A 23,613-nucleotide genomic window follows, 5' to 3' on the forward strand; every position below is an offset into this window, starting at 1 on the left:
AGGAGTGGTTCTGTGTGCATATGTGCTCTGGGTTTAAACTAAATCACACCACTTGCATTCGGCCAAAACGATTTACTTTTAGAGTAAAAAATACCCACTATCTCTGACAATCCTTGTCCCTACGTTTCTGCATCAGTCACTGATTCCTGGTTGAAAGCAGACAAGCACAGAACAGTAACATGCAGAGATGCAAAGCAAAGTCTCAGGGCAAGGTAATTTTGTTCAGTCTGCTGTGGTCACAGAAGTTGTGAAGGCAATCAGAATTCCCTGGTGGAGTCTGATCTAAAGGGAGCTAGGCTGCTACCGTCATCAACATCACCAAGAAATATCATGTCTATAAAAATTTAGAGCATTCAAAGAATTTTGCATTCAGTATCAGGATGAAAAGAGACATTCTAAGTGTGGTGGAAGTACAGTATGTAGTTTGAGCAGTTTCTGCCCTAAAAACAAATGCCTCAGAATGCAATAAATGAGTACCTGTACAGTAGTTTGTGTAAGGCCACCTAGTGAGTAAATGGCAGAGGTTAGACTGGAACTCTCTAGATCAGTCATGATTACATAGCTGTCAGCCATGTGACCTCCATCGTCACTATTTGGGTCATGTGATTGTTTCATTATAAACGTGTCCCTGCTTTATCACAAGTATTGCATTTACTTCAACACTATTCAGCAGCTTCTTAGTGTCAAATCACATAACTTCTAAATTAGATTACTGCAGTTCCTTGTATAGGAAAGGTTTTTTTTTAATGTTTAATGTTTTATTATGTTTTTACGTATGTTGGAAGCCGCCCAGAGTGGCTGGGGCAACCGAGTAACACGTGTGGGGTTTAAATAGTAAAATTATCATTATGGTATGGAACGTCCCTATTTTCATTGGAGAAATGTTGGACGGTATGTTGTACATGGAGCTGCCTTTGAATACTGTTCAGAAACAGCAGCTGGTACAGAAGTTAGAAATCAGATTGCTTAGCGGGGCAAGATGGCTTGAACATGTAACACAAACCTTGGCATGACTACACTGGCTACCAGTTAATTTACTTGCTCAATTCAAAGTGTTGGTTTTTTACATATAAAGCCTGTTTTTTTTTTTTTTTTTACTCTCCTATCCTCTTCCCTCCCTATTCCTTTCCCCTTGTGTTTTTGGTTTTTGTTTAGATTGCCTGCCTGCCGGTAGGGATTGTTTTGATTGTATGTTCTTTTGAATATATTTTTGGATGAGCGCTTTAGGTGGGGTTTTATTTTAATATTTCTTGTGATTTTGTATCTTGTAAGTTGCTTTAATACGCTTCAGTGTAAAAAGCAACAGAATTATTTAGGGTGGCTTGCAATGACAACCCAATAGCTGGAGCATTGTGAAGTTGGCATGGGCTTTGCATCCCCACAGATGCCACTCACTGAAATGCTTGTTGCTTGTTCATTGATATACCGTGGTAAATATCAGTTCAGGAGTTGTGTTGTAATTTATTAAAAATATTCTACAGTGTTTTTTCCCTGTTTACTTTTTACTCCAAATGTTGACACCATATACATGGAATGAGGGTCCTTCCTGACACAAGTTTCCTAGCAACAGTTGTGAAATGCCAAGCCCATAAGTGAAACCAGAAGTACGTCAAAAAGGATATGGCTGTTTTTATCTTGGGGGTGGTAGCTTTTGCTTTTGACTTTGTACTAAGGCTGTTGTGATGCTTATGCTGGTTTTGCTAGTTTGTGTGGGGATTACCTGCTTCCTCATAGCTCAGTTGGTTAGAGTGAGGTGCTGATAATGCCAAGGTTGCAAGTTTGATCCCTGTAAAGCACAGCTGCATATTCCTGCATTGCAGGGGGTTCAGCTAGAATAGCTAGATCATGTTGCACATAGAATCAGAGTACATACCACCTTCAAAGTCATCTTGCCAAGCATCGGATGGTGGCTTTACTAAAGCAGGGAAGGCTACAGTTGTTGGTCAGAATTGCTAAAGAAAATACGTTGGAATTGCATGTCATGTGATAGGGACATTGTTTACATGTTTCATTAATGTTGCATAAAGGTAATGCAAAGAACTTGTGCCCACTATGGGCAAAAGTCAGGTGACAAAGACTAGTCCATAATATGCACAGCTGCAGGATTCCATGGAATGTTTTGCTTTAGGAATGCTTCCAGACAATCTGCTTGTTGAGCATTTATCCTGATTTGTTTCAGGGATATTAGATGACATTGGTTAATTAATGAGCGTTCACTCTGAGAGGCTAGACAACGTTGCATCAAAGCAATCTTATCCCACACTTTCCCCGTTGCTTTCCTTATAGCAAAAAATCCAGTCTTCAGGGGATGTGTGTGTTTTGTGCAAAAGCCCCAAATCAATTTTAATTGTGGATCCTAATTTTTTCTGTAGGTGATTGAATCCCACCCGAGAACAGCAATTCTGGAAGCCTGCTAGCTGTTCATGCTTCAGCCAAGAAATAAACTATGTAAAATATGCAGAGCATTAGCAAGGCATTTAGTGCTGATGCCTTGTCAAACCGTTTGTGTTGGCGGTGCTCTTCCAAATATATTGTTTATAGTATTGTAAGAAGCAAAGAGATATCCCTCTCCTTCTGTGTTCCTGTATAGCCTGTTAGTTAATGATGTTAGTTAATGATTAAGTTAATGATGAAGAAAAAAATGTTTTCTTAATGGACCAGTAGACTTGTCTTTATCCAAAACACAATATAAATGATGCATAATGTAACACTTAATTGAAGAATGGGAGCTGAAAAGAATAGTTTGTTCAGGTTGAGTTTGGTCAGAGAACAGGAAAATAGCATGGTTTTCTAGAGCTAAAAGACAGAAACAGTTTTGGGGAAATCTCCCGAGGTTTTGCCGTTTTACTCTTGAGAACTCATGCTGGTTTGAACCAAGCAGCACATGCTGTGTCCTTATTTACTTTTCATCCTCTCGTCCTTGGTGTCAGGAAATAAACAACCACTTCAGAAACAAATGCATATCTTATGCTAACTTTTCACTGGAAGAATGCTAGATTAGAGGGATCTTTAGTCTCATAAGGGTTTTCTACACTTTTGAAGCTGTACAAAACTTCCCAGATCCCCTCTGGTTACATATGTCACACAAGCAGTAATTAGGTCTCTACAGATTTCTGCCAAAAGCCATCAGAAGAAGCCATTTTGCTCTTACTGTCAGGTTTCACATAAGATATACTTGGAATTGCAGATGAGGCTACCAGCATTAAGTGTATCAAGCATACAGTGTAATCCTATACATGTCTACTCAGATGCAAGTCCAACTTAGTTTAATGGGGCTGTTAGCATTATCATTATTATTATTATTCAAACATGTTGGCTTAAAAAGTATTTGATCACTAGAATAAAGTGTTTTCTTATGGCAAGTGTTCCATCAGCACAAGCATTTCGACTTGTCCCTCTCCTCTCCCTGTAAGCTGTTCTGGGGTTCTCCTGACTCTCCTAGAGTCTATTGCAGGCATAGGCAAACTCAGCCCTCCAGATGTTTTGGGACTGCAACTCCCATCATCCCTAGCTAACAGGACCAGTTGTCAGGGATGATGGGAGTTGTAGTCCCGAAACATCTGGAGGGCCGATTTTGCCTATGCCTGGTCTATTGGGTGACCGGGGGGGGGGGGGAGGAGAGAAGGGAAAGCCTCATTGTACCTAGTGGGATTTGTTAGTTGAATCTGGCCTCATGAGTTCAAACAGAACTGATTCACTCTTCTGTGTCATGGTTATTTTATGTGTTATATCACATAATTAATTATTAACTTCCTTTGTTTGCCGATGAAGCAATTTATTATACAAACAATGGCAAAATGAAAATAAGGTACACATAACTCCTACTAAGGAACGCAGGTGGCGCTGTGGGTTAAACCACAGAGCCTAGGACTTGCCGATCAGAAGGTCAGCGGTTCGAATCCCTGTGACGGGGTTAGCTCCCGTTGCTCGGTCCCTCCTCCTGCCAACCTAGCAGTTCGAAAGCACGAAGTGCAAGTAGATAAATAGATACCGCTCAGGCGGGAAGGTAAACGGCGTTTCCGTGTGCTGCTCTGGTTCGCCAGAAGCAGCTTAGTCATGCTGGCCACATGACCCGGAAGCTGTACGCCGGCTCCCTCTGCCAGTAAAGCGAGATGAGCGCCGCAACCCCAGAGTCAGTCACGACTGGACCTAATGATCAGGGGTCCCTTTACTTTATACACCCACAGTCATTCTTGACTTATTGCAAGTTCCAGGGCTGCTTAAGTCTGGTAGTTTCTACATGTGACCTGTGTGAGGTAGGAGATGATTGGTTTAATGGGTGCTGAAGTCACAGAAACTCTGATGGCTCCCAAATATATGGGAAAGCAGTAATAATGCTGTATATAGTTCCTAGGCATTTGGTGTTCTCTCCTAGATAATAGGCTAATCTCTCTGCACCTTCCTACCAAGTCATCTTTGCAAGGTTTCTCTCCTTGGGATGGAAGGATCTGCTCATTTCAGTACTCTCTGTTTCATATTTTCCCTGTCTTAAATTCAGTTCTCCACATTTTGCAGCAATTTGTGATTATTATTTTTTTAAGTCCTCGTGAAAATTCACCAGCATTTCAGTGCAAATTTCTCTTGATAAACACATTTTTATTGGCAGTTTGGACTAGTATGCACTTTTTGCAGGCAATTCCCCCTAATATAATGCATCTTTGTATGTTCTTTTCATAAATGTCCATTTGTATGCACACATTTCCAAAATATATGCATTTCTGTAAACATTTGGTTGGGGGACTCCATCACAACAGTTGGATGAATGCAAATTTGGAAGGATAGCTATGTTTTGGTTTGCATATTGTTTTGGAGAGTGCAAATTTGTCAGATTTGGCTTAAAACACTTATGGAATTTAATTTCTCCTCTGCCCCTACTCTCTCCTCCACCTAGACACCAGTTTAGAAGGAGAAGGCAGCCAGACTTTCTTACATTTATATCCTGCTATTCTTCCATCATGGAAACCAAGTTAGCATTCATGTGGTTTCCATCCGGACATGGACAAGATCCAGACCTGCTTAGCTTCAGTAAGATGGTGGCCTCTTGTGCCTTCAGACTATGCTATGGAAGAGATCTTATCCAGGCTAATCATTGCAGGGTAGGAATTAAAGTAATATACAGCCTGTTAGAGGGCAAAACATTGATTGCTATTTTGAATGCAAGATCCTCTAGATCAGTGTTTCCCAACCTTGTGCCTCCAGCTGTTTTTGAACTACAACTCCCATCATCCCTGACTAGCAAGACCAGTGGCAAGGGATGATGGGAATTGTAGTCCAAAAACAGCTGGAGGCACAAGGTTGGGAAACACTGCTCTAGATCTCCATAAGGGGGCAACTGAAATTAAAAAACAACAACTCTTAGTTGGCTATTTTAGAAAGCAACATTCACAGAATTTCATTAAACTGTCCAAATTGTTGAGAAAACTGATCAACAACTGATGAAAAGATTTTCACCCTGAAATGTAAGTACAAACTGTTTGTACTAAGGAGTTTGCTGACACAAAGATGCTATACTGTACCAGAAATCTAAATGAACACCCTCTGCTGACACACACTCTCTCCTGTGGAGCGAGAAGTGTATTATTACTATTATTATTTTAACATTTATACTGCTTTATATAAGTAAGTGATTTACATAAAACACCATAAGATCATTTTTAAAAGAAAAGAAAAAACATATACACAACACTATAACCAAAATTACATAGCAATAGATCTGTAAAAACAGAAAATCTATCAATAAAACTTTCAATTAAATATAAATGAACAACAGAACAGTGTGATGAATCTTATGAGCCAGGGAAAGCCTGCTTAAACAGATGGCTTTAAAGGAGGTATTTCAAGCCTGCCACTATTTCTGCTTCACAAACAGCACATGGAAGGGTATGGCAATAATGTCAACGGACCGAAGGCATTGTGAAAATTCAGGGCACAGTTCCAACATGGCAAGGCTTTAAAGCAGAGCTTTCCCAACTTTTCATGTTGGTGACACACTTTTTAGACATGCATCATTTCACAACACAGTAATTCAGTTTTACTAGCAAACCGAGCACGGGGAAAGTTCGCACAACACACATACAGACTGCAGCCGACATACTATCGTGTTGCAACACAAAGTTTGGAAAGCTCTGCTTTAAAGGATGTCAGGAAAAAAATGCATGGCTGTTTTTGGCTCATGCTCTCAGTATGCCTGCCTGCTATTGCTGTTCATGTCTAGAAGATTATAGCCATTACCTTTTCCTCTGCTGTTAAGAGCTTATTGATTGTATCTTGAATTTTATTTAAATAAGTTTCTTTACCCACTTTAATGAACACTCAGTCTCCTCTAGGTCAGTGTTTCCCAACCGGTGTTCCGCGGCACACTAGTGTGCCGCGAGACGTTGCCTGGTGTGCCGTGGGTCGGGCGGCGAGAGGCGGGGCGGCGGCGGCGAGGAGAGGCCGCCCAGTGCGGGGCTCTCGCAGTCTGCCTGCCTGGCTGCCTGCGTGGTGCTGACGTCACGGGGCTGTAACATGCCCCACATAGGCACACGCGGGGCGGCGAGCGAGCTCCCTCCCACATCCCATCGCCGCTCGCTTCGGCCGGCCTACTGGGCTGTCGCAGGCGGAAGGCCTGCGCATGCGCGAGGTTTTCGCGCCTTCGGGATTCCCTTCACGCCTTCCTCCTCCCGGGTCCTTGAGAGCACGGGAAGCGGCAGCGCGAGACCGGCGTTGAGCCTGGTAGGTATTGCGCTTGCCAAGGCAGTCATTTGGGAAATGAAAACTTGCAAAGCAAGCAACCAGTTCAATCTGAAGTACGTGTATGCTTAATATCCTGTATCTGAAACCTGTTCTGCCCCCTCCCCCACACTTGGTGCCATTTTCATCTACACATGCAACAGAGTAAGTTGACCCAGAATAGTACTAATTCAGATGGCAGATGGGAGAATGACAGTGCTGAATGCTTTCCCATGTAGAACAGTCCCTGCAAATAAAAACCCAGCATATTTGGAAGAGGGCCTAACCATTACCTTCTATGCTGTTACTATTTTTTTATTTTTTTTTTACATAAGTAAAAGTTTATATATAGTCAATATAGGCACAGAGTTAATTTTTTAAACATTTTCATGAAACAAGTGTGCCTTTGCCCAAAAAAGGTTGGGAAACACTGCTCTAGGTCATGTAGCAGTTACTGACCAAAATCTTGACCCTACATGGCAAACCTTCCAGTAACTTTATTGTGATCAAAATTAATTTTAGTTAGTGATATCCAACTAAGTCATACTCAGAACATGCCCTCTGTATGAAAAAGAAATGGATTCATTCGTGTTCTAATGCACAGAATTTCTGGGTAAATACTATCATTTTCAGCATCCTATCCTATTTAAAATGTGCCATATCATGGATACTTTGAGATTTGTGCATTGCAAGGGTTTGGACCCAATGACCCTCAGGGTGCTCTACAATTCTATGATTCTGTGTAGAATTGGAGTATAATATTTGTGTTGCAAAACCTATAGAGATGGAATGTAGATCATTTCACATCATTCTGCTTCTCATGAGAACATGCATATTTTTCTGCAGCAAGAGAACATTTCTGCAATATCTCCATTATATTGAATGAGAAGCTATCTGTGTTTGTATGGATTGTCTGGTTCATTTAATTGACTCTTCCTGGGATCGTTTATTTCAGAGCCATTAATTCAACAAGTTTTAGGGTAACTGATGTCTGTTGCTGTTTCTGTTATTTCCCAGATACTCATTGTTCTGGGCGATTTCAGCATCCATGCCGAGGGTACTTTGTCAGTATGATTTTATGGCAGGAATAGCCAACGTGGTAATTTCCAAATTTTGTTGGCACTACAGCTCCTATCAGCATGGCCAACGATCAGAAATTATAAAAAAGTGGTCCAACAACATATTGAAGACCTTCCTCTTGAGCCAATTGAGTTCTAGAACTTTTCTAAAGGTGTCACTGTTCAATATGATAGTTACTCTAGCTGAGTTCCCCATTCCAAAAGAATAAATGTGAAACCAAGCACAATGAAGATTGTATAAGGTAAAGGTAAAGGGACCCCTGACCATTAGATCCAGTCGTGACCGATTCTGGGGTTGCGGCGCTCATCTCGCTTTATTGGCCGAGGGAGCCGGCGTTTGTCTGCAGACAGCTTCCGGGTCATGTGGCCAGCATGACTAAGCCGCTTCTGGCGAACCAGAGCAGGACACGTAAATGCCGTTTACCTTCCCGCCGGAGCGGTACCTATTTATATACTTGCACTTTGATGTGCTTTCGAACTGCTAGGTTGGCAGGAGCAGGGACCGAGCAACGGGAGCTCACCCCGTTGCGGGAATTTGAACTGCCGACCTTCTGATCGGCAAGTCCTAGACTCTGGTTTAACCCACAGCGCCACCCGCGTCCCAAAGATTGTATAGTCCTTTGCAAATCAAAAGTGACAAATGAGTTGCTGATAATATTTGAAAGGCTAATGAACTGGTACCATTTGTTTCAGAATAATCATTTCTCCGACTTTGTGGATAAACAAACCGGCTATACAACTGTCAACATGCTTGCAGCTCCAATAGTGTCTGGGAAAGAGGTTCTCGCTGTGTTCATGGTTCTTAACAAGCAAAATGCCTCTGAATTCTCTAAAGAAGACGAAGATGTAAGTACTGACATGAAGAATGCTGTGGTCCGTAGAGCAACAAGAAGTAACAAGTTGGGTTCACTGAGTGGCCTGAGCATAGCTGTCAACTTTTCCATTTTCTTGCGAGGAATCCTATTTGGAATAAGGGAAGTTCCCTTTAAAAAAAGGAAAACATTGACAGCTATGGGCCTGAGGTCACCTGACAAATGTAGCATTCTACTGTATTTTCTAAATGGATGCTAATCTGACATGAGAAAGGGCAATATCCAGAAATCAGTAGCAAAACATGTCAGCCTCCCAGGACACTCTGCTGCTGACTTAGCAATTATTTAACAAAGGAATTTCTACAGACAGCTTCAGTAGGAAACAGCTGAATTACAGTTTGTGAGCCAGTGTGAAGTAATGGTTAGAGCAGGCATAGGCAAACTTGGCCCTCCAGATGTTTTGAGACTACAGTTCCCATTATCCCTGACCACTGGTCCTGTTAGCTAGGGATGATGGGAGTTGTAGTCCCAAAACATCTGGAGGGCCGAGTTTGCCTATGCCTGGGTTAGAGTCTTGGAACATGACCTGAGAGACCAGCATTTGAATCCCCACTCAGTCATGAAGCTCACTGGGTGACCTTGGGCCAGTCATCATCTCTTAGCCTAACTTACCTCACAGGGTCATTGTGAGGATGAAATGGGGAGGAGGAGAACCTTGGCAGATAAAGGTGGCATAGAAATGTAATAAAATAAATAAAGAGAAAACAAATCCAGAAATTCAATTCTATCCCTGGTGGCCAGAACTGGGATAATGGGTTTTTATCCCACTACAGGTTTTTATTAACTTTCCAGTGCCAGGTATTTGCATTACCAGCAATACTGTTCTGTGAATAGTCACTATAATGACTTAATGTCATTATAACTTTTTGTACTTGGTTGCGTTTAATTTCTCTCTGATCTCACTGGTTGTAATTCGTCTCTACAATTATGAATATTATATATATATATATATAACAGTCAACGCAGATTAAAACCTGATGCATCGGATAATCTTGTCATCAACGCTTATGCCACAGTAAATTTGATTGTTTTTAAAGTGCCACAAGAACCTCTCCAGTTTTTGCTACAACTAACTCACTGGAAATTATAGCATTGTTGGAACTTATGCATGTCGACTCAGAAGTAAGTCCCACTGAGTTCAGTGGGGTTTACTTCCAGCTAAGGGGATATAGGATTTCAGCCTTAGTGGGTAAAGATCTGGATAGGAGAAAGTGAGGAGCCTTGTGTAAGCTGTTTGCCTTTCCAAGGAAGAGTGCGGTGCAAGTAAAAAAAACCACACCATTATGAGCCACAATCCCACCAAAGCGCTGTGAAGGCCCATTGACTTCAGTAGCAGTAAGACATCTTTGTGCTTAAGTATGTCATTGAAATAAATGGAACTTGAAGCACTTGACTTTGTTTGGATCATGCCCATGATAATTGCTACTCTCTCTCTCTTTCCTTTGCAGCTATTTAACAAATACATTAATTTCCTTGCACTTGCTGTAAAGCAGTATCACATGGCATACTTGTACAATATTGAATCCAGAAAAAGTCAGGTAAAGTATTACATCTTACTTAATTAAATGTGAAGTCAGTGAAAGTTACTTATTTTTCTTGCTGCTGCTTATGCTTTCATAATGTGCCCCCAAATGCAAAAGTATGTACTGATTGTGACACATTTCCTCATGATTTACCAGTGTTGTCGTTTACGCTTCAGCCTGCATCAGTCAGAGTTTTAAATGTTTCCTCATTTTTTCTCTCTCTCTCTTAAATAGATGCTTTTGTGGTCTGCCAACAAAGTATTTGAAGAACTTACAGATATTGAACGACAGTTTCACAAAGCACTGTACACCATTCGAGTATACTTAAACTGTGAAAGATATTCTGTTGGTCTGCTGGACATGACCAAAGAGAAGGTCACTACTATTTCTTATAACTAGCTAATTAACCTAACTAAACTTTTACAAAAGACTAATGAGGTGGTGCCAGAGAAGAGGCAGCTTGCCCCCCACTTGTCACACTCGTCTCTACTTGAAGGAAAGGCACATACAAATTGTAACTGAATCATCATTAAAATATAGCTGTGGTCTTAAGCATGCTTACTTGAAAGTTAACTCTGTCAGAAATCAATAGGAGTTACTACTTCAGCTAAAATATGTTTTGGATGGGAGCATTATTTCTCTTTCATAAATGTGGAACAAGCATGCCCCTCCTCGAAATGCCTTTTGTTTCCCTCTCCCCTCTTCCCAATTGTTGCTGCTGCCACTACAGGAAGGCTACATGATCTTGTGTATGGTGAGTCTACTTAAATCGAATCCACTTCAGCAGGATTCAAGCAGCCTAACTGGCCACAAGATCAGAGATGAACTCTTGTCCCCCCTCCCCCAATCCTTGGTGCCATTTTTCAGGGACATTTTGCTCATTCATCTGTTACTATTCCCAGGAATTCTATGATGAATGGCCAATTAAACTGGGAGAAGCAGAGCCTTACAAAGGACCAAAAACACCCGATGGCCGAGTGAGTACAATTCTTTCATCTCTCCAAATCTCAGCCTTCTGGATACTATTGACAGATTATTACATTTCTTTCTCCCCTTGCATTTAGGAAGTCAACTTTTATAAGATTATTGATTACATCTTACATGGAAAAGAAGAAATCAAAGTCATTCCGTGAGTGTTTCCTGCCAGTTTGTTAGATAGTAATTAGTAGAGTGTGTTTGGAACAGGCCCAGATTGCGTGGGGGGGGGGGGAGCACGAGGGGATACTTGCTCTGGGTGGCAGGCTAGTGGGGTGGCAAAACAGCATCCCACCCTAGCTTGGTTTTCCTATTTAGAAGAGGCTGGCGGGCCATAGCCTGCCATGCTGTGTTGTCCTGTTGCCAATGTGGTGTGGCTGTCTATGGCCCACCATGGTGTTCCATCCTTTATTTGCAAGTCAGAGTAGTCTCTGTAGAAAGAAGACTGTCAGTGAGGCTTTGCATGGCGGATGGACGAGGCAAAAGGAGAGGTATCTACTGCTGCTACTGCTCTTTAGGCCCCAGGTCTGGGGAAATAGTAAGGATGTTGATGATGGTGATGATAATAATAATTATATTTATACCCTGCCCTTCTGGCTGGGTTTCCCCAGCCACTCTGGGCGGCTTACAGTACATATAAAAACATGGACACTTCTTTGCTTTGCTCTGCTCTATTACCTTTTGCTCTTCCTTCCTTCTCCCCCAGGCTCCAGAATTTAGCAAATGGCTTCCTCTGGTGACTTACACTTCACTAAGCCCTTATGCAACATCCACTTGAGGAAGGGAGGGAAGTGGGAAGAGACTAGGGGTCCAGCCAGAGTCCAAGATGTTTCTTCCTTTCAGTGCCTGCTTTTGCCCTAAGATCTGGGGAGGGGGATTGAGGTGAGGGCAGCTGTGGGCACCATGCAATACCTTTCTGATGTTTCTGTTTAAATGAAACAAGGCGCCTTTTCTCTCTCTTTGACACTGACCACGAGAGCAGCTTCTCTCTTGGTGATAAGGGTACAGGGGTGGGATAGACAGACCAGAATACACAGAGGATGTAATTATTTGAGACAAACCTGAGAAAAAGAATATGTGAGGGGGCGCTTTCCATATATTTTTATTAATGCCAATCTTGCTCCCAAACGCTCGGATTCATTACCCACAACAATTTTTTTTAAAAAAACCTCTAAAGCCCACCCACCCACACCAACACCACAGTCTGAAGAGCTTAATGGGTGTCACTGGTCACCTTTCAGTTTGTAGATCTGGTACTGGGTTTGGAAGTGCTCAATTTTATCTCGTTCTCTTCTTCAAAGATCACCTCCTCCAGATCACTGGTGTCTTGCTAGCGGATTGCCAACTTACGTTGCTGAAAATGGATTTGTAAGTTTCAGGGGGGTTTTTTTGTACAGCTCCATATGTATAGGTGTATTTTGTTTAAATCTTTATATCAGTATGTTTCACAATAATCTAAATATATGTGTAAGGGCTCCTCCCGGTGACCTCCTTATTTGGCATTCATCCGGATTTCCTTGCACAAATTTCACCCAAAGTTTAGATTATATCTGGTATTTATTTTAGGTTTACTTTACCCAGGATCAGTGTATGTGAAGAAGTCTGTAGCCGTAACAGCAGGAGCCCCCACTCTGTAGAAGCATCATCTAGAAGTGCCCCCAAGAAGATACAAGCAAAAATACTCTACTTGGCCTGTCTCCTGTAGCAGCTGACACCTGACATTTAAATGACACAGCTTCTTTTTATTGTATTTCTCTCCCTCTCTCTCTAGATTTGTAATATGATGAATGCACCAGCAGATGAATACTTCACTTTTCAGGTAGTGTCTTTTCGTTTATTGCATTAACAAGTAAATAATGCTAAGATAATACATCAGCACTAGAGATGGATGAGACAATTCTTGGTCTGCTTTTTAAAGTGAATTGACCTAATTTGCCAGTCTTAGATTATATGTGGGTTGGAATGTAGCAACCAATCAGATCTAAAACATGTATCTTATGTGTTTATAATTGCCCAGGAGAAATCGTATTTTAAGGCAAAATGCATTGAATAGCACAGTAAAAAGTGTGCCATTTACATTTATTGATTGATTAAATTTATATCTTCCGCCCAAAGGAGTCCAGAGTAGCAAGTAATAAAAACATCTCAATGTCAATTTTCTCTCTGTGTGTGTGTTTAATTTGCAAAAAACAGGGCACCCGATATGCAAAACTGACAGGGGATGAAAGTCGACTGATCTATCCATCCATCGTGTTCACACAGGCATTATAGTGCTTTAATTCGTGTGTGGTAATGTAATTTCTTTTCTTTTTCTCTTCTGCAGAAAGAAGCTTTCGATGAGACAGGGTGGATTATTAAGAATGTCTTATCTTTACCTATTGTCAACAAGAAGGAAGAAATTGTCGGTGTAGCTACATTTTACAACAGGAAAGATGGCAAACCCTTTGACGAGCATGATGAACAGCTTACTGAAGTACGCTCCAAGTTGCTTGACATTGTCAGGCTACAATCAGACACTGGAGGGAGGGTGTTTTACCATAATTGGAAATTTAAAAGCAAAATACTAACATCTTACACTACACTTCAGTATCTTGGGAAAGTAGTTGGTATGTATACAACCTATCCTGAGCATCTAATATATTGTCATAGTAAGTGTGAGGACTTGGATGTCACTGTTGCTTTTATCAACAGACATTTCCTATAAAAGGTGATAATTTTCTATAAAAGATAATGCCAATGGGTTTGATCCAAAGTAGTGGATAAATAACTTGTTCACTAATTAGTGGTGCTCAAGTGCTAGTGGAAGACGTGTCTGTAAAAGACAGGTGTTTTGCATTATCACAGTGTGTGTGCCTTCCCAGCTGCGCAGAGCAGATGGAAATACCTAAATGTTTATATTTATTTACTCCGTTTCAGATGCTTACACAGTTCCTGGGATGGTCTGTTCTAAATACCGACACCTATGACAAAATGAATAAGCTTGAAAACAGAAAAGACATTGCTCAGGAAATGCTGATGTATCAGACAAAAGCAACAGCGGCTGAAATTCAGACCATATTGGTGAGTGTGAGTTCACTTGTACAAAAATGAAGTTTGGACATTTTTGTGAGATCAGCTGAACTCAATGGTTTTATTTGCTTTTCCCCCCATGTTAGAAATACAAAGAAAAACTGAATTTAGATGTTATAGATGAGAACTGTGATGAGAAACAACTTATCAAAATTTTGGTAAGTAACTAAAGGCATACTTATATTTGATATGGGACACGGTGTTTGTTGTTTGTTTGGGATGGTGTTAGACTGTCCCCAAAGGATCAGGTACAGAGTCTGAAGATACTCCTATTCTGTCTTTCCTCTGAAGGCTGAGGTAGTTGGAGGCATGAAATGCCTGTTGCAGTTCCACCTGCTTCACCATGTACAGGAATAGCCTGGCCACAGTAACCCACACCCACATTTACTACTGTATTGACTACTGTATTGCACTCTATGTGCATCCTGAAGATGGTTCAAAGATGATGCAGCATGGGTACCAACAAATGGGAGCATGGAACACTGTCACCGAGTCCCATTCAAGGTGTTGACTCTGATATATAAAACCCTAAATGGCTTGGGGGGGGGGCAGACACCTGATTATATGAAAGAACGCCTCTCCCAATACTATCCTGCCCATGATCCTAGCTCGGCTGCGGAAGTGCTATTAGCTGTACTATCATCAAGGGAGATCCAATTAAGTGGAACTGGGCTACAGCTTTCCAATGAGCTTTTTGCTGAGATCAGGCAGGCTACTGCACTGAGGTCCAGCAACAGCAGAAAACACCATTATTTCACTGAGTCTTTATGCATTAGTTGTACGTGTTAATTTATATTGTTATTCAGAGATGATAAATAGTATGAGCGTTGGGTACTGGTTCTAGAGGTTTTAGTGATTTAATTTTGTTTATGTTATTTGTTTAGAGTTATGTGATTTGATGTTGCAACAAGACTGTAACCTTAGGGTGAAGCATGGGATATGAAGTCTAACGAATAAACAAGCAGATAATAGCTCTTGCTCACACTGGGCTTTGCTGCAGTTTTGTGAACTCTGGTGTAGAGGGAAGGAACCATGCCCAAGAAAGCATTTGCAGGGGAGTTTGATGAATTCATTGGAACTACCATATCTGCATGGATCTACATGCTAGGGTACATGACCTTAAAGCAGTACCCTATGCAATATACCTAATAAAGTTAGGGAATCTACAAGGGGAAAAAAAGCATTTGGAATGATTTTTCTAAAATGTACTTGGTCAGATATTTACATGGCAAATTCTCAGTGAATTAGCAAGAAATTCTGGGGTGGGTTTTTTCCTTCTGTTTTTCTTTTGTATAACTAGACTCCTTTGATAGAGTCACGTGGAATGGCTTGTTTAGCAGGGAACATTCTTTGGTATTCCTGCTCTCTGCTTGTATCACTATTTAGTCTGGATTAGCAGAGGCTGGGGTTGGAAAGGATGAGAGAATGTGGGTGATCCCCGCCCTTTGGCTTGTGATTGGAAAAAATAGCTTTAATTACTTCTACTGCTACGATTTGGTGATTGATGTTACCTACCAGGGAACTAGTTATGTCTCTGCAATTCTCCATCCCCGGTAGAAGTCTACAGCTTTTGCAACTGATGTACTGCACAGCATGGCAGAATGAGCCCTCTCTTGTCCTCATCCGCTTGCTACTACAGCTGTGTGCCTCTCTGTGACTTCATATAGTATATGCTTTGGTAGGACTGTATTGCAGGGAGACACAGGGTTGTTATTGAAAATGGAATCCACATGTTGAGCATTCTCTCATTTTGTATCATGTATTTGTTATGTATATATGTCAGATTTCCATGGCATCATGTGCTTCTGCACCACTGCCAACCACATATGTACAGTAGAGGTGATGAAATGCACAGCATCCTATCATGGCATAGGGAGAAGAAAAATTAACAGGGAATAGACTTGACACAGAATGCCATTTTCACTAGGAGTCTTCTATAACAAAGAGTTGTGCCCTGAGATTCATTAAGCCATTGGAGGGAATCCTCAGGCTCAGGGGCCAGTTGAATTACAGACCTTTTTATCTGGCCTTCAGGATTCTCCCCAGTTCACACCCCTCCCTGGCATTGATCTGTGTTCTCCTTGTGTTATTTTGCCTGAGCCCTTGAATTGTGGTAATACCTCTTGTTTGCCTGGATAGTGAGGTGTGTGTGTTGAAAACTAAAAATCAGGGTCCCATGTTTCCCCCCACTGAGCTTGTATGTGAGTGAAACATTGGGCTAAAAAACTCTAGAAAATAATGCAGCCAAATTCCTGATAGAGAAGGGCACCTAAATGTAAGGTCTGATCTCCCGTGCACTGCCAAATACAACGGCTTTATCCTATTAGAAAGCTTGGAATCCCAGCTTGCTAATGGGATAAAGCAGGTGTTGCATCTTAAAACTGTCATTGCTCCAGAAGTGACTGGCTCTTGCCCTTGACCTGGGATCAGAATACAGTAAATAGAAGAGGGAAACTTTGAAAAGAATGATAATAAAAAGGGAGGCATGTTGAGATACTTTTCGTCATTGAGTTTTGCACTCAATATCCCGAGTGGTAAACAGCAGTTCCATTGGCCACAGTAGAATATAAGTAGATTTTGCATTTGGTACAGAAACAACTTTGGTCACCCTGACCCATGACCAGTGCCAGGAGAGGGATTCCCCTGGACTTCTCAATGACTTTTCATACTATGGAGCAGTGGCGGAGCTTCATGCTTTGGCACCAGGGGGGTGGAGAGCAAGCGGGGGCGGTACTGGCGCGCATCCTGGAGGCGTAGCACCCAGTGCAGGTGGGGGGGCAGCCATGATAGCACCCCACCGGGATTGCGCTGCTGGGGGCGGTGCGCTCCCCCCGCACTCCTCTTCCGCCGCGAGTACTATGGAGTGGACCATGATATCCTTCTGGCTAGGCTATCTGGATTGAGAACTGGAGGTATAATTTTACAGTTCTGTTCCTACCTGAACAGGCAATTTCAGATGATGACGCTGGGGGACCACTGGTCAGCTCAACAACATTTAAACTGTGGTGTTACATGGGACTGTCTTGTTCTTTGCTTTTTTATTACCTACCATGAAACCACTGAGTTAGATCACCCAGAGATTTGGGCTGAGATGCCATCAGTATAAGTGCTACGTTGGTGCTTGAGTACAGTAACGGACTGTATGAGGGCCAACAAACCGAGTCTCCATTAATATAAGATGGAGGGGCTTTCTGTAGCGTGTTTGTCTATTCAAGTGTCCCCCCCGTTCTGGATGGGGTTGTAGTCCCTCTGAAGGTACAGGTTTGCAGTATGGGGATGCTCCTTCCACGGTCTCTGTCACTAGAGGTGCAAGTTTCCACTGTGGCATGAATCCCCTTTTACCAGCTTAGGCTGATTTTCCAGCTCTTGCTCTGGTAACCTTTCACTTAGATTACTGTATGTGTGCAGCTGCAACCGCACACACTGCCGCAACTCGGGAAGTGTCCAGAAAAGGGGGCATAGCAGTACAGTACAGAGTGGGCTTATGCCCACTCCACCAACATGCATGGCAGCCAGGTACATAACCCCCACGCAAAATAATAGTTGACTGTAGTTGATAATACGGCTGTTAGACTGCTAAGTGAGACTGGACATTATGATCATGTTGTGCTGGTGTTTTGATAACTGTGCTGGCTCCTGGTCTGTTTTGGGGTGCAGTTCAAAGTGCAGAGTCTTGATCTTTAAAACCATTAATGGATTGAGCCCAGGCTGCCTGAAATATTGTTTATTTCCTGCCCACACTTTGAGATTGTCCTCATCTGAGGCCCCTTGTTTAGGTTCTTCCAGCATCTGACATGTGGTGTGTAACTCTTGGGGGACAAAGCATTTTCAGAGGTGGTGACTCAGCTTAGAATGTTCTCCCCAGAAAAATGCTCTGACAGTTTTCTCGCAGCACATGAAGATTTCTAATTTATTTTTTTTCTTTATATTTTTTGCTAAATTGTTTTATTTGAATATTGTTTTTATAGAGTTGCCGCTTTTAGTTTATTTTAATGTAGCAATGCTTTTACAAAGCAGTGTCCTCTATATCTTTTAGGCTATGCACAGCTCTCCAAATAATACCTGACAGTCTAAGGCAGGCATCCCCAACCTTCAGCCCTCCAGATGTTTTGGATTACAATTCCCATCATCCCTGACCACTGGTCCTGTTAGCTAGGGATCATGGGAGTTGTAGGCCAAAACATCTGGAGGGCCACAGGTTGGGGATGCCTGGTCTAAGGCTAGAGACATACAATAGTTTGAAAGAACATTCAAAGTGGTGCAAAAGTTTTTTAAAAATTCTACAACATACACTCGTGCGCATGTATTTTGGCCTACTGTTGCCTTTCATCATCAGACAGGTTTTGCAGGTTTTTGAAACAATTCTGTTTTGAAAACCTGCAAAACCTGTTGAGCCAGAGGGGGAAGTTGGATCATTATACACACCAGAAGCCGCAATCTGTCTATAACATGTCACCTTCAACTCTTTAGAGGGAAAAAATATTCTCCAGAACCAGGTTTGCCCAACCTGTGACCCACCAAGCTGCATATAGCCCACCAGTGGCCATTAGCAGCTCATTCAACCTTCAAGATTTGCTACTTTGCCTGGCACAGCAAAAAAGAAAGAGAAAAGCAGGGTGGCTGGGGTGGGTAAAAGTCAAGCACCTGGCAGCCACAATGCATTTTTTTGTGTGAGCTATGTTCAGTCTGATGGGTCACAATTTGGGCCAGTCTGATCTAAACAATATATACCCTGTGATTTAAGTGCATCTAACTGGATGACAAATCTAACTGGATCTAACCAATGCATAAACATACGCCTCCCCACCTTAAAAATAATTTGGAGATATTAAGCAACTTAGTATGCAATGCTAATTTTTCTAGAACTGTTGCTTGAAACATGAGAGATCTGTATATTCATGGTGGTTTTGATTCCAAAGTGTTGGCATGGCAACCCTCCCACGGAAGCTGAAGACAGAAAAATTATCTCCGCCTAATCCCTTGTGACATGTCAAACTGATGGGGTTTTGTTTGGTTTTCCCAACAGAAAGAGGAATTGCCTGAACCAAAGGATGTAGAACTCTATGAATTTCGCTTCAGTGACTTCCCCGTTACAGAACATGAGTTGATCAAGTGTGGGATACGGATGTTCTTTGAGATAAATGTTGTGGAAAAGTTCAAAGTACCAGCAGAGGTCAGATATATTTTGCCTTGTTTCCCTAAGCCTGTGCCGTATGAAACAAAGAATATAGCATTACCTTTGCAGACCTAGCGTGCCATTAATAGTCCTAAATATGAGGCACATCTGCTCTTGTATATATATTCAGCTGTGGTGCGCCAGGATGCACCATTTCATCATGCAAACTAAGCCAGGGAATAGGCGGTGACACAACACAGAAGAGTCAATATGGAGTGTAGGCCTGACTCTATGTCATAAGCAGGCCCACAGAAGCAGGCTCCATCTTATGCAGCTGCTCCTCATAACTGGCATCAGTCAGTCACCAAACACGATTGCCCTCCCTTTGCATCAGCTGGGTGTCTGGTGCTTTGGAAACTACTTAGGTTGGCTTTGACAAATCCCTACTCTTTCTGATGATGATGATGATGATGATGATGATGATGATATGTATATTAGCAAATGTAAAGCACAATAAAACACCAAACATTAAAGACTTCCCTATAAAGCCTTGTCTTCTAAAAGTTGTGTAATTCTTTATTTCCTTGACATCTGATGGGAGGGCGTTCCACAAGGAGGGTGCCACTACCAAGAAGGCTCTCTGCCTGGTTCCCTGTAACTTTACTTCTCACAGTGAGGGAACCACCAGAAGGCCCTCAGAGGAGGACCTCAGTGTCCTGGCTGAATGATGGGGGTGGAGACACTCCTTCAGGTATACTGGGCTGAGGCTGTTTAGGCCCAACCTTTACCTATATAATGTCAGGCGTAGGGTGGGTGGAGGCGGATTACCCAAAATGGTCTTGCAGGCCAAGATGAGCTGAGAGGGGATTTGACCCCTGGTCTCCCAGGTCACAGTCCCAGACCCTCCAAGTGCCCCTATTTTCCAGGGATGTCCCTGATTTAGAGATGCCGTACCAGTTTCTGATTTGATCCTGGAATGTCCCACTTTTCCTTAGGATGTCCCTGTTTTCATTGGAGAAATGTTGGAGGGTATGGAATTATCTGACCCCTGAGCCATCTGAAGGCAATCCTGTATAGGGAAGCTTTTTAAAAAATGTGTAATGTTTTATTATGTTATTATATATGTTGGAAGCTGCCCAGAATGGCTGGGGCAACCATGTGTGGGGTATAAATTGTAAAATTATCACTATGGCATGGGACGTCCCTATTTTCATTGGAGAAATGTTGGAGGGTATGTAGTCTAGTATTTTGTTAACACTACGCTGACACAAAATCAGGATTAATCTCAACTTTATTATAGTACAACCAATTTAATAGCTGTGGCAAAATAGCTTCGTATTTTGTTTACAAGACTTAAAAGTACAGAGAATCAAGTGTGTTTAATTTGCCACAGGTGCTTACAAGGTGGATGTATACTGTGAGAAAAGGCTATCGCGATATCACTTACCACAACTGGCGGCATGGATTCAACGTTGGGCAGACCATGTTCACCCTTTTGATGGTATCTTTTGTTTCTCTGGATCTATGCCTAAATTTGTTTTTCATTTGTAACACACCTGCAAAGATGCGTTATTTATTTATTTATTTTTAAAAAACCCTTCTCTTTCTATAGACAGGTAGAATAAAGAAATATTATACGGACCTAGAAGCCTTTGCTATGGTATCTGCAGCTTTTTGCCATGACATTGATCACAGAGGGACCAACAACTTGTATCAAATGAAGTAAGTGGTGTCTGTTAACATATACATCTGGAACAACTGTCTTAAAAGTAGGGAACATGATTGGATGGTGGTGAAAAGAAATTGCCATTATCTAAAGCAGCCAGTTCAACTTAGTGCCTAATGACTCAGACCACATATGCATCTAGGCTAAAATCCTCTTTTCTGCAGTGGCCAACCAGGCATACATAGTAGATAAATTTGCTGTGGTGGGAGAAACATGCATCATTTATTGGTCCTCTTGTTCAGATAGCCACTTGTTGCAAAAACAAAACACAACCCCAAGAACCCACCACCCACACTTCCATTCCTCCTTTATATCTACACCATGGGTAGGCAATCACCTTCTAAATCCAGCCCACGGATGGTCCGGGAATCAACATGTTTTTACATGAGTAGAATGTGTGCTTTTATTTAAAAGCACACATCTCTGGGTTATTTGTGGGGCATAGGAATTCGTTCATTTTTAATCCCCCCCCCCAAAAAGTAGTCTGGCCCCCCATAAGGTCTGGGGGACAGTGGACCGGCCCCCTGCTGAAAAGGTTTGCTGACCCCTGATCTACACAGTCGGTTGCCTGCTACTTCATGGTGGTCAGCTAGATCAGTCAAGGAGGGACAGCTGAACTCTGGACTCAGCTTATCTCTTTCATGCATGAAAGTTGAAGTCAATAACTATATTACAACAGGATGGACCAGCAGGAAGACATGTTGTTGGTACTCTATGAATGAGAATAGTTTCCTATTAATTAAAAGCAAATTAGTGTGGATAAGCTCTACAGTATGTAAGTTCATGGTTCAGAAATACACCCTGTGGATTATTTTAAACCATATAATTGTGTTTCATCAGGTCAGCATCTCCACTGGCAAGACTTCATGGCTCTTCCATTTTAGAAAGACACCATCTAGAGTACAGTAAAACCTTGCTACAAGATGAGGTCTGTGTCTGTGTTCAGGTTATTTATTTGTACTTATTTTGCCCAGAAGGCCTATTAGCTACTTTTATACACAACACTACTGCTATCCCAATTTTTGTTTTTATTTTGGATGACTAGGAAATAATAAGACAGTTTACTTTAAGTAGATGCATTATTATATAGTAGCATATACACATGGAATAATTTTGTAAGCTGTATTGATTTGCCAAAATCTCAATCTTGCAGAGTTTAAACATCTTCCAGAACCTAAATAAGCGCCAGTATGAAACTGTTCTACATTTATTTGAAGTTGCAATCATAGCAACTGACTTGGCTTTATATTTCAAGTAAGTGCTAAATTCTTTTCTACTATAATGCTTCCTTCTTAGGAAAATAATTTAAAATGCAGCTACTGTGGCCATTTTATAATTTTTTAAAACTTTTTTTCTGGGTAGTTTTTTTATGTTTTGAGCCTACTAGATTAAAAATGTTTTTAAGTATTAAAGGTAAAGGTACCCCTGACCATCAGGTGCAGTCGTGACTGACTCTGGGGTTGCGGCGCTCATCTCGCTTTATTGGCGTATAGCTTCCGGGTCACGTGGCCAGCGTGACTAAGCCGCTTCTGGCAGACCAGAGCAGCACACAGAAACGCCGTTTACCTTCCCGCCGGAGAGCGGTCCCTATTTATCTACTCGCACTCGAGGTGCTTTCGAACTGCTAGGTTGACAGGAGCTGGGACCGAACAACGGGAGCTCACCCCGTCGCAGCAAGTCCTAGGCTCCGTGGTTTTACCCACAGCGCCACCCGCGGTCCCTGTTAAGTATTTAAGTATTACTTTAACATAAAAGGAAAAACATAAACAATGTCAAAAATACATGCATTTATGTATGGAATGATTTTTTGTCTGTGTCTCATCATGTGGAAAAAAACCTAGTCAGATACCCTGTACAGTACACTGTGTACATGTTGGTGCATATTTAAACTAAAGGATACCTGAAAAGTGATGATAATGTGATTCCATTGTTAATCTTAGCAAAGGTTTACCTGACAGGGTTAGTCCATTAGGTCATTACTGCAATTACAAACCCAACGTAATTAACTTTAGTGCCTAATATCCATCAGGGTTTCTTGCTGTTGGGCCTCATAATTCCATTTCAGAGGCCCATGTTGGGCTCCAGGACAGTAAAATTCCCAAGTAGGCTGTAAAAGGGACCATGCGTGCATTGTAAAAGTCACCATATTTCCACAGGAAAAGGACTATGTTTCAAAAGATTGTGGATGCAATTGAAAAGATGGAAAAAGAAGAGGAAGCAATTAAATATATATCTATGGACCCGACCAAAAAGGAAGTAATAATGTAGGTCAATTTCATTTTACCCTTCCTCCACTAAAGCTAGTACTGTTTTTCCTCCTGCTATAAATCTATTATCTTTATTTAAAGGGCGATGATGATGACTGGCTGTGACTTGTCTGCTATCACTAAACCTTGGGAGGTGCAAAGTAAGGTGAGCATCTTCAGAATCAAGTTTGACGTAATTTTTATTGAGAGAAAATACGCAAGGCTTTTATTTCAGTAATATCTAGATATACGTTTGATGCTGAAGCATGTGAAGATGTTTATTGATTTCCAGATTT

The 23,613-nt window shown here is 41.7% G+C and overlaps 1 protein-coding gene across 2 annotated transcripts in view; it reads left to right on the top strand.

Annotated features, from left to right (window-relative positions):
• PDE6C (phosphodiesterase 6C) overlaps window positions 1–23,613 on the top strand; it is a 41,552-nt gene that overhangs the window by 12,375 nt on the left and 5,564 nt on the right. For both annotated transcript variants that reach the window (XM_077930454.1, XM_028729767.2), the window contains exons 2-18: window positions 8,484–8,636; window positions 10,111–10,200; window positions 10,420–10,560; window positions 11,088–11,162; window positions 11,250–11,314; window positions 12,462–12,528; window positions 12,932–12,979; window positions 13,484–13,633; window positions 14,077–14,220; window positions 14,316–14,387; window positions 19,256–19,402; window positions 20,739–20,846; window positions 20,958–21,067; window positions 21,912–21,999; window positions 22,225–22,325; window positions 23,228–23,335; window positions 23,420–23,483. In XM_077930454.1, coding sequence (XP_077786580.1) covers window positions 8,484–8,636; window positions 10,111–10,200; window positions 10,420–10,560; window positions 11,088–11,162; window positions 11,250–11,314; window positions 12,462–12,528; window positions 12,932–12,979; window positions 13,484–13,633; window positions 14,077–14,220; window positions 14,316–14,387; window positions 19,256–19,402; window positions 20,739–20,846; window positions 20,958–21,067; window positions 21,912–21,999; window positions 22,225–22,325; window positions 23,228–23,335; window positions 23,420–23,483 — 1,731 coding nt within the window. The remainder of the gene's footprint in view (window positions 1–8,483; window positions 8,637–10,110; window positions 10,201–10,419; window positions 10,561–11,087; window positions 11,163–11,249; window positions 11,315–12,461; window positions 12,529–12,931; window positions 12,980–13,483; window positions 13,634–14,076; window positions 14,221–14,315; window positions 14,388–19,255; window positions 19,403–20,738; window positions 20,847–20,957; window positions 21,068–21,911; window positions 22,000–22,224; window positions 22,326–23,227; window positions 23,336–23,419; window positions 23,484–23,613) is intronic.

This window comes from Podarcis muralis, chromosome 6 (assembly GCF_964188315.1).
Source record: "Podarcis muralis chromosome 6, rPodMur119.hap1.1, whole genome shotgun sequence".
In the NCBI taxonomy this organism is placed as follows: Eukaryota; Metazoa; Chordata; class Lepidosauria; order Squamata; family Lacertidae; genus Podarcis; species Podarcis muralis.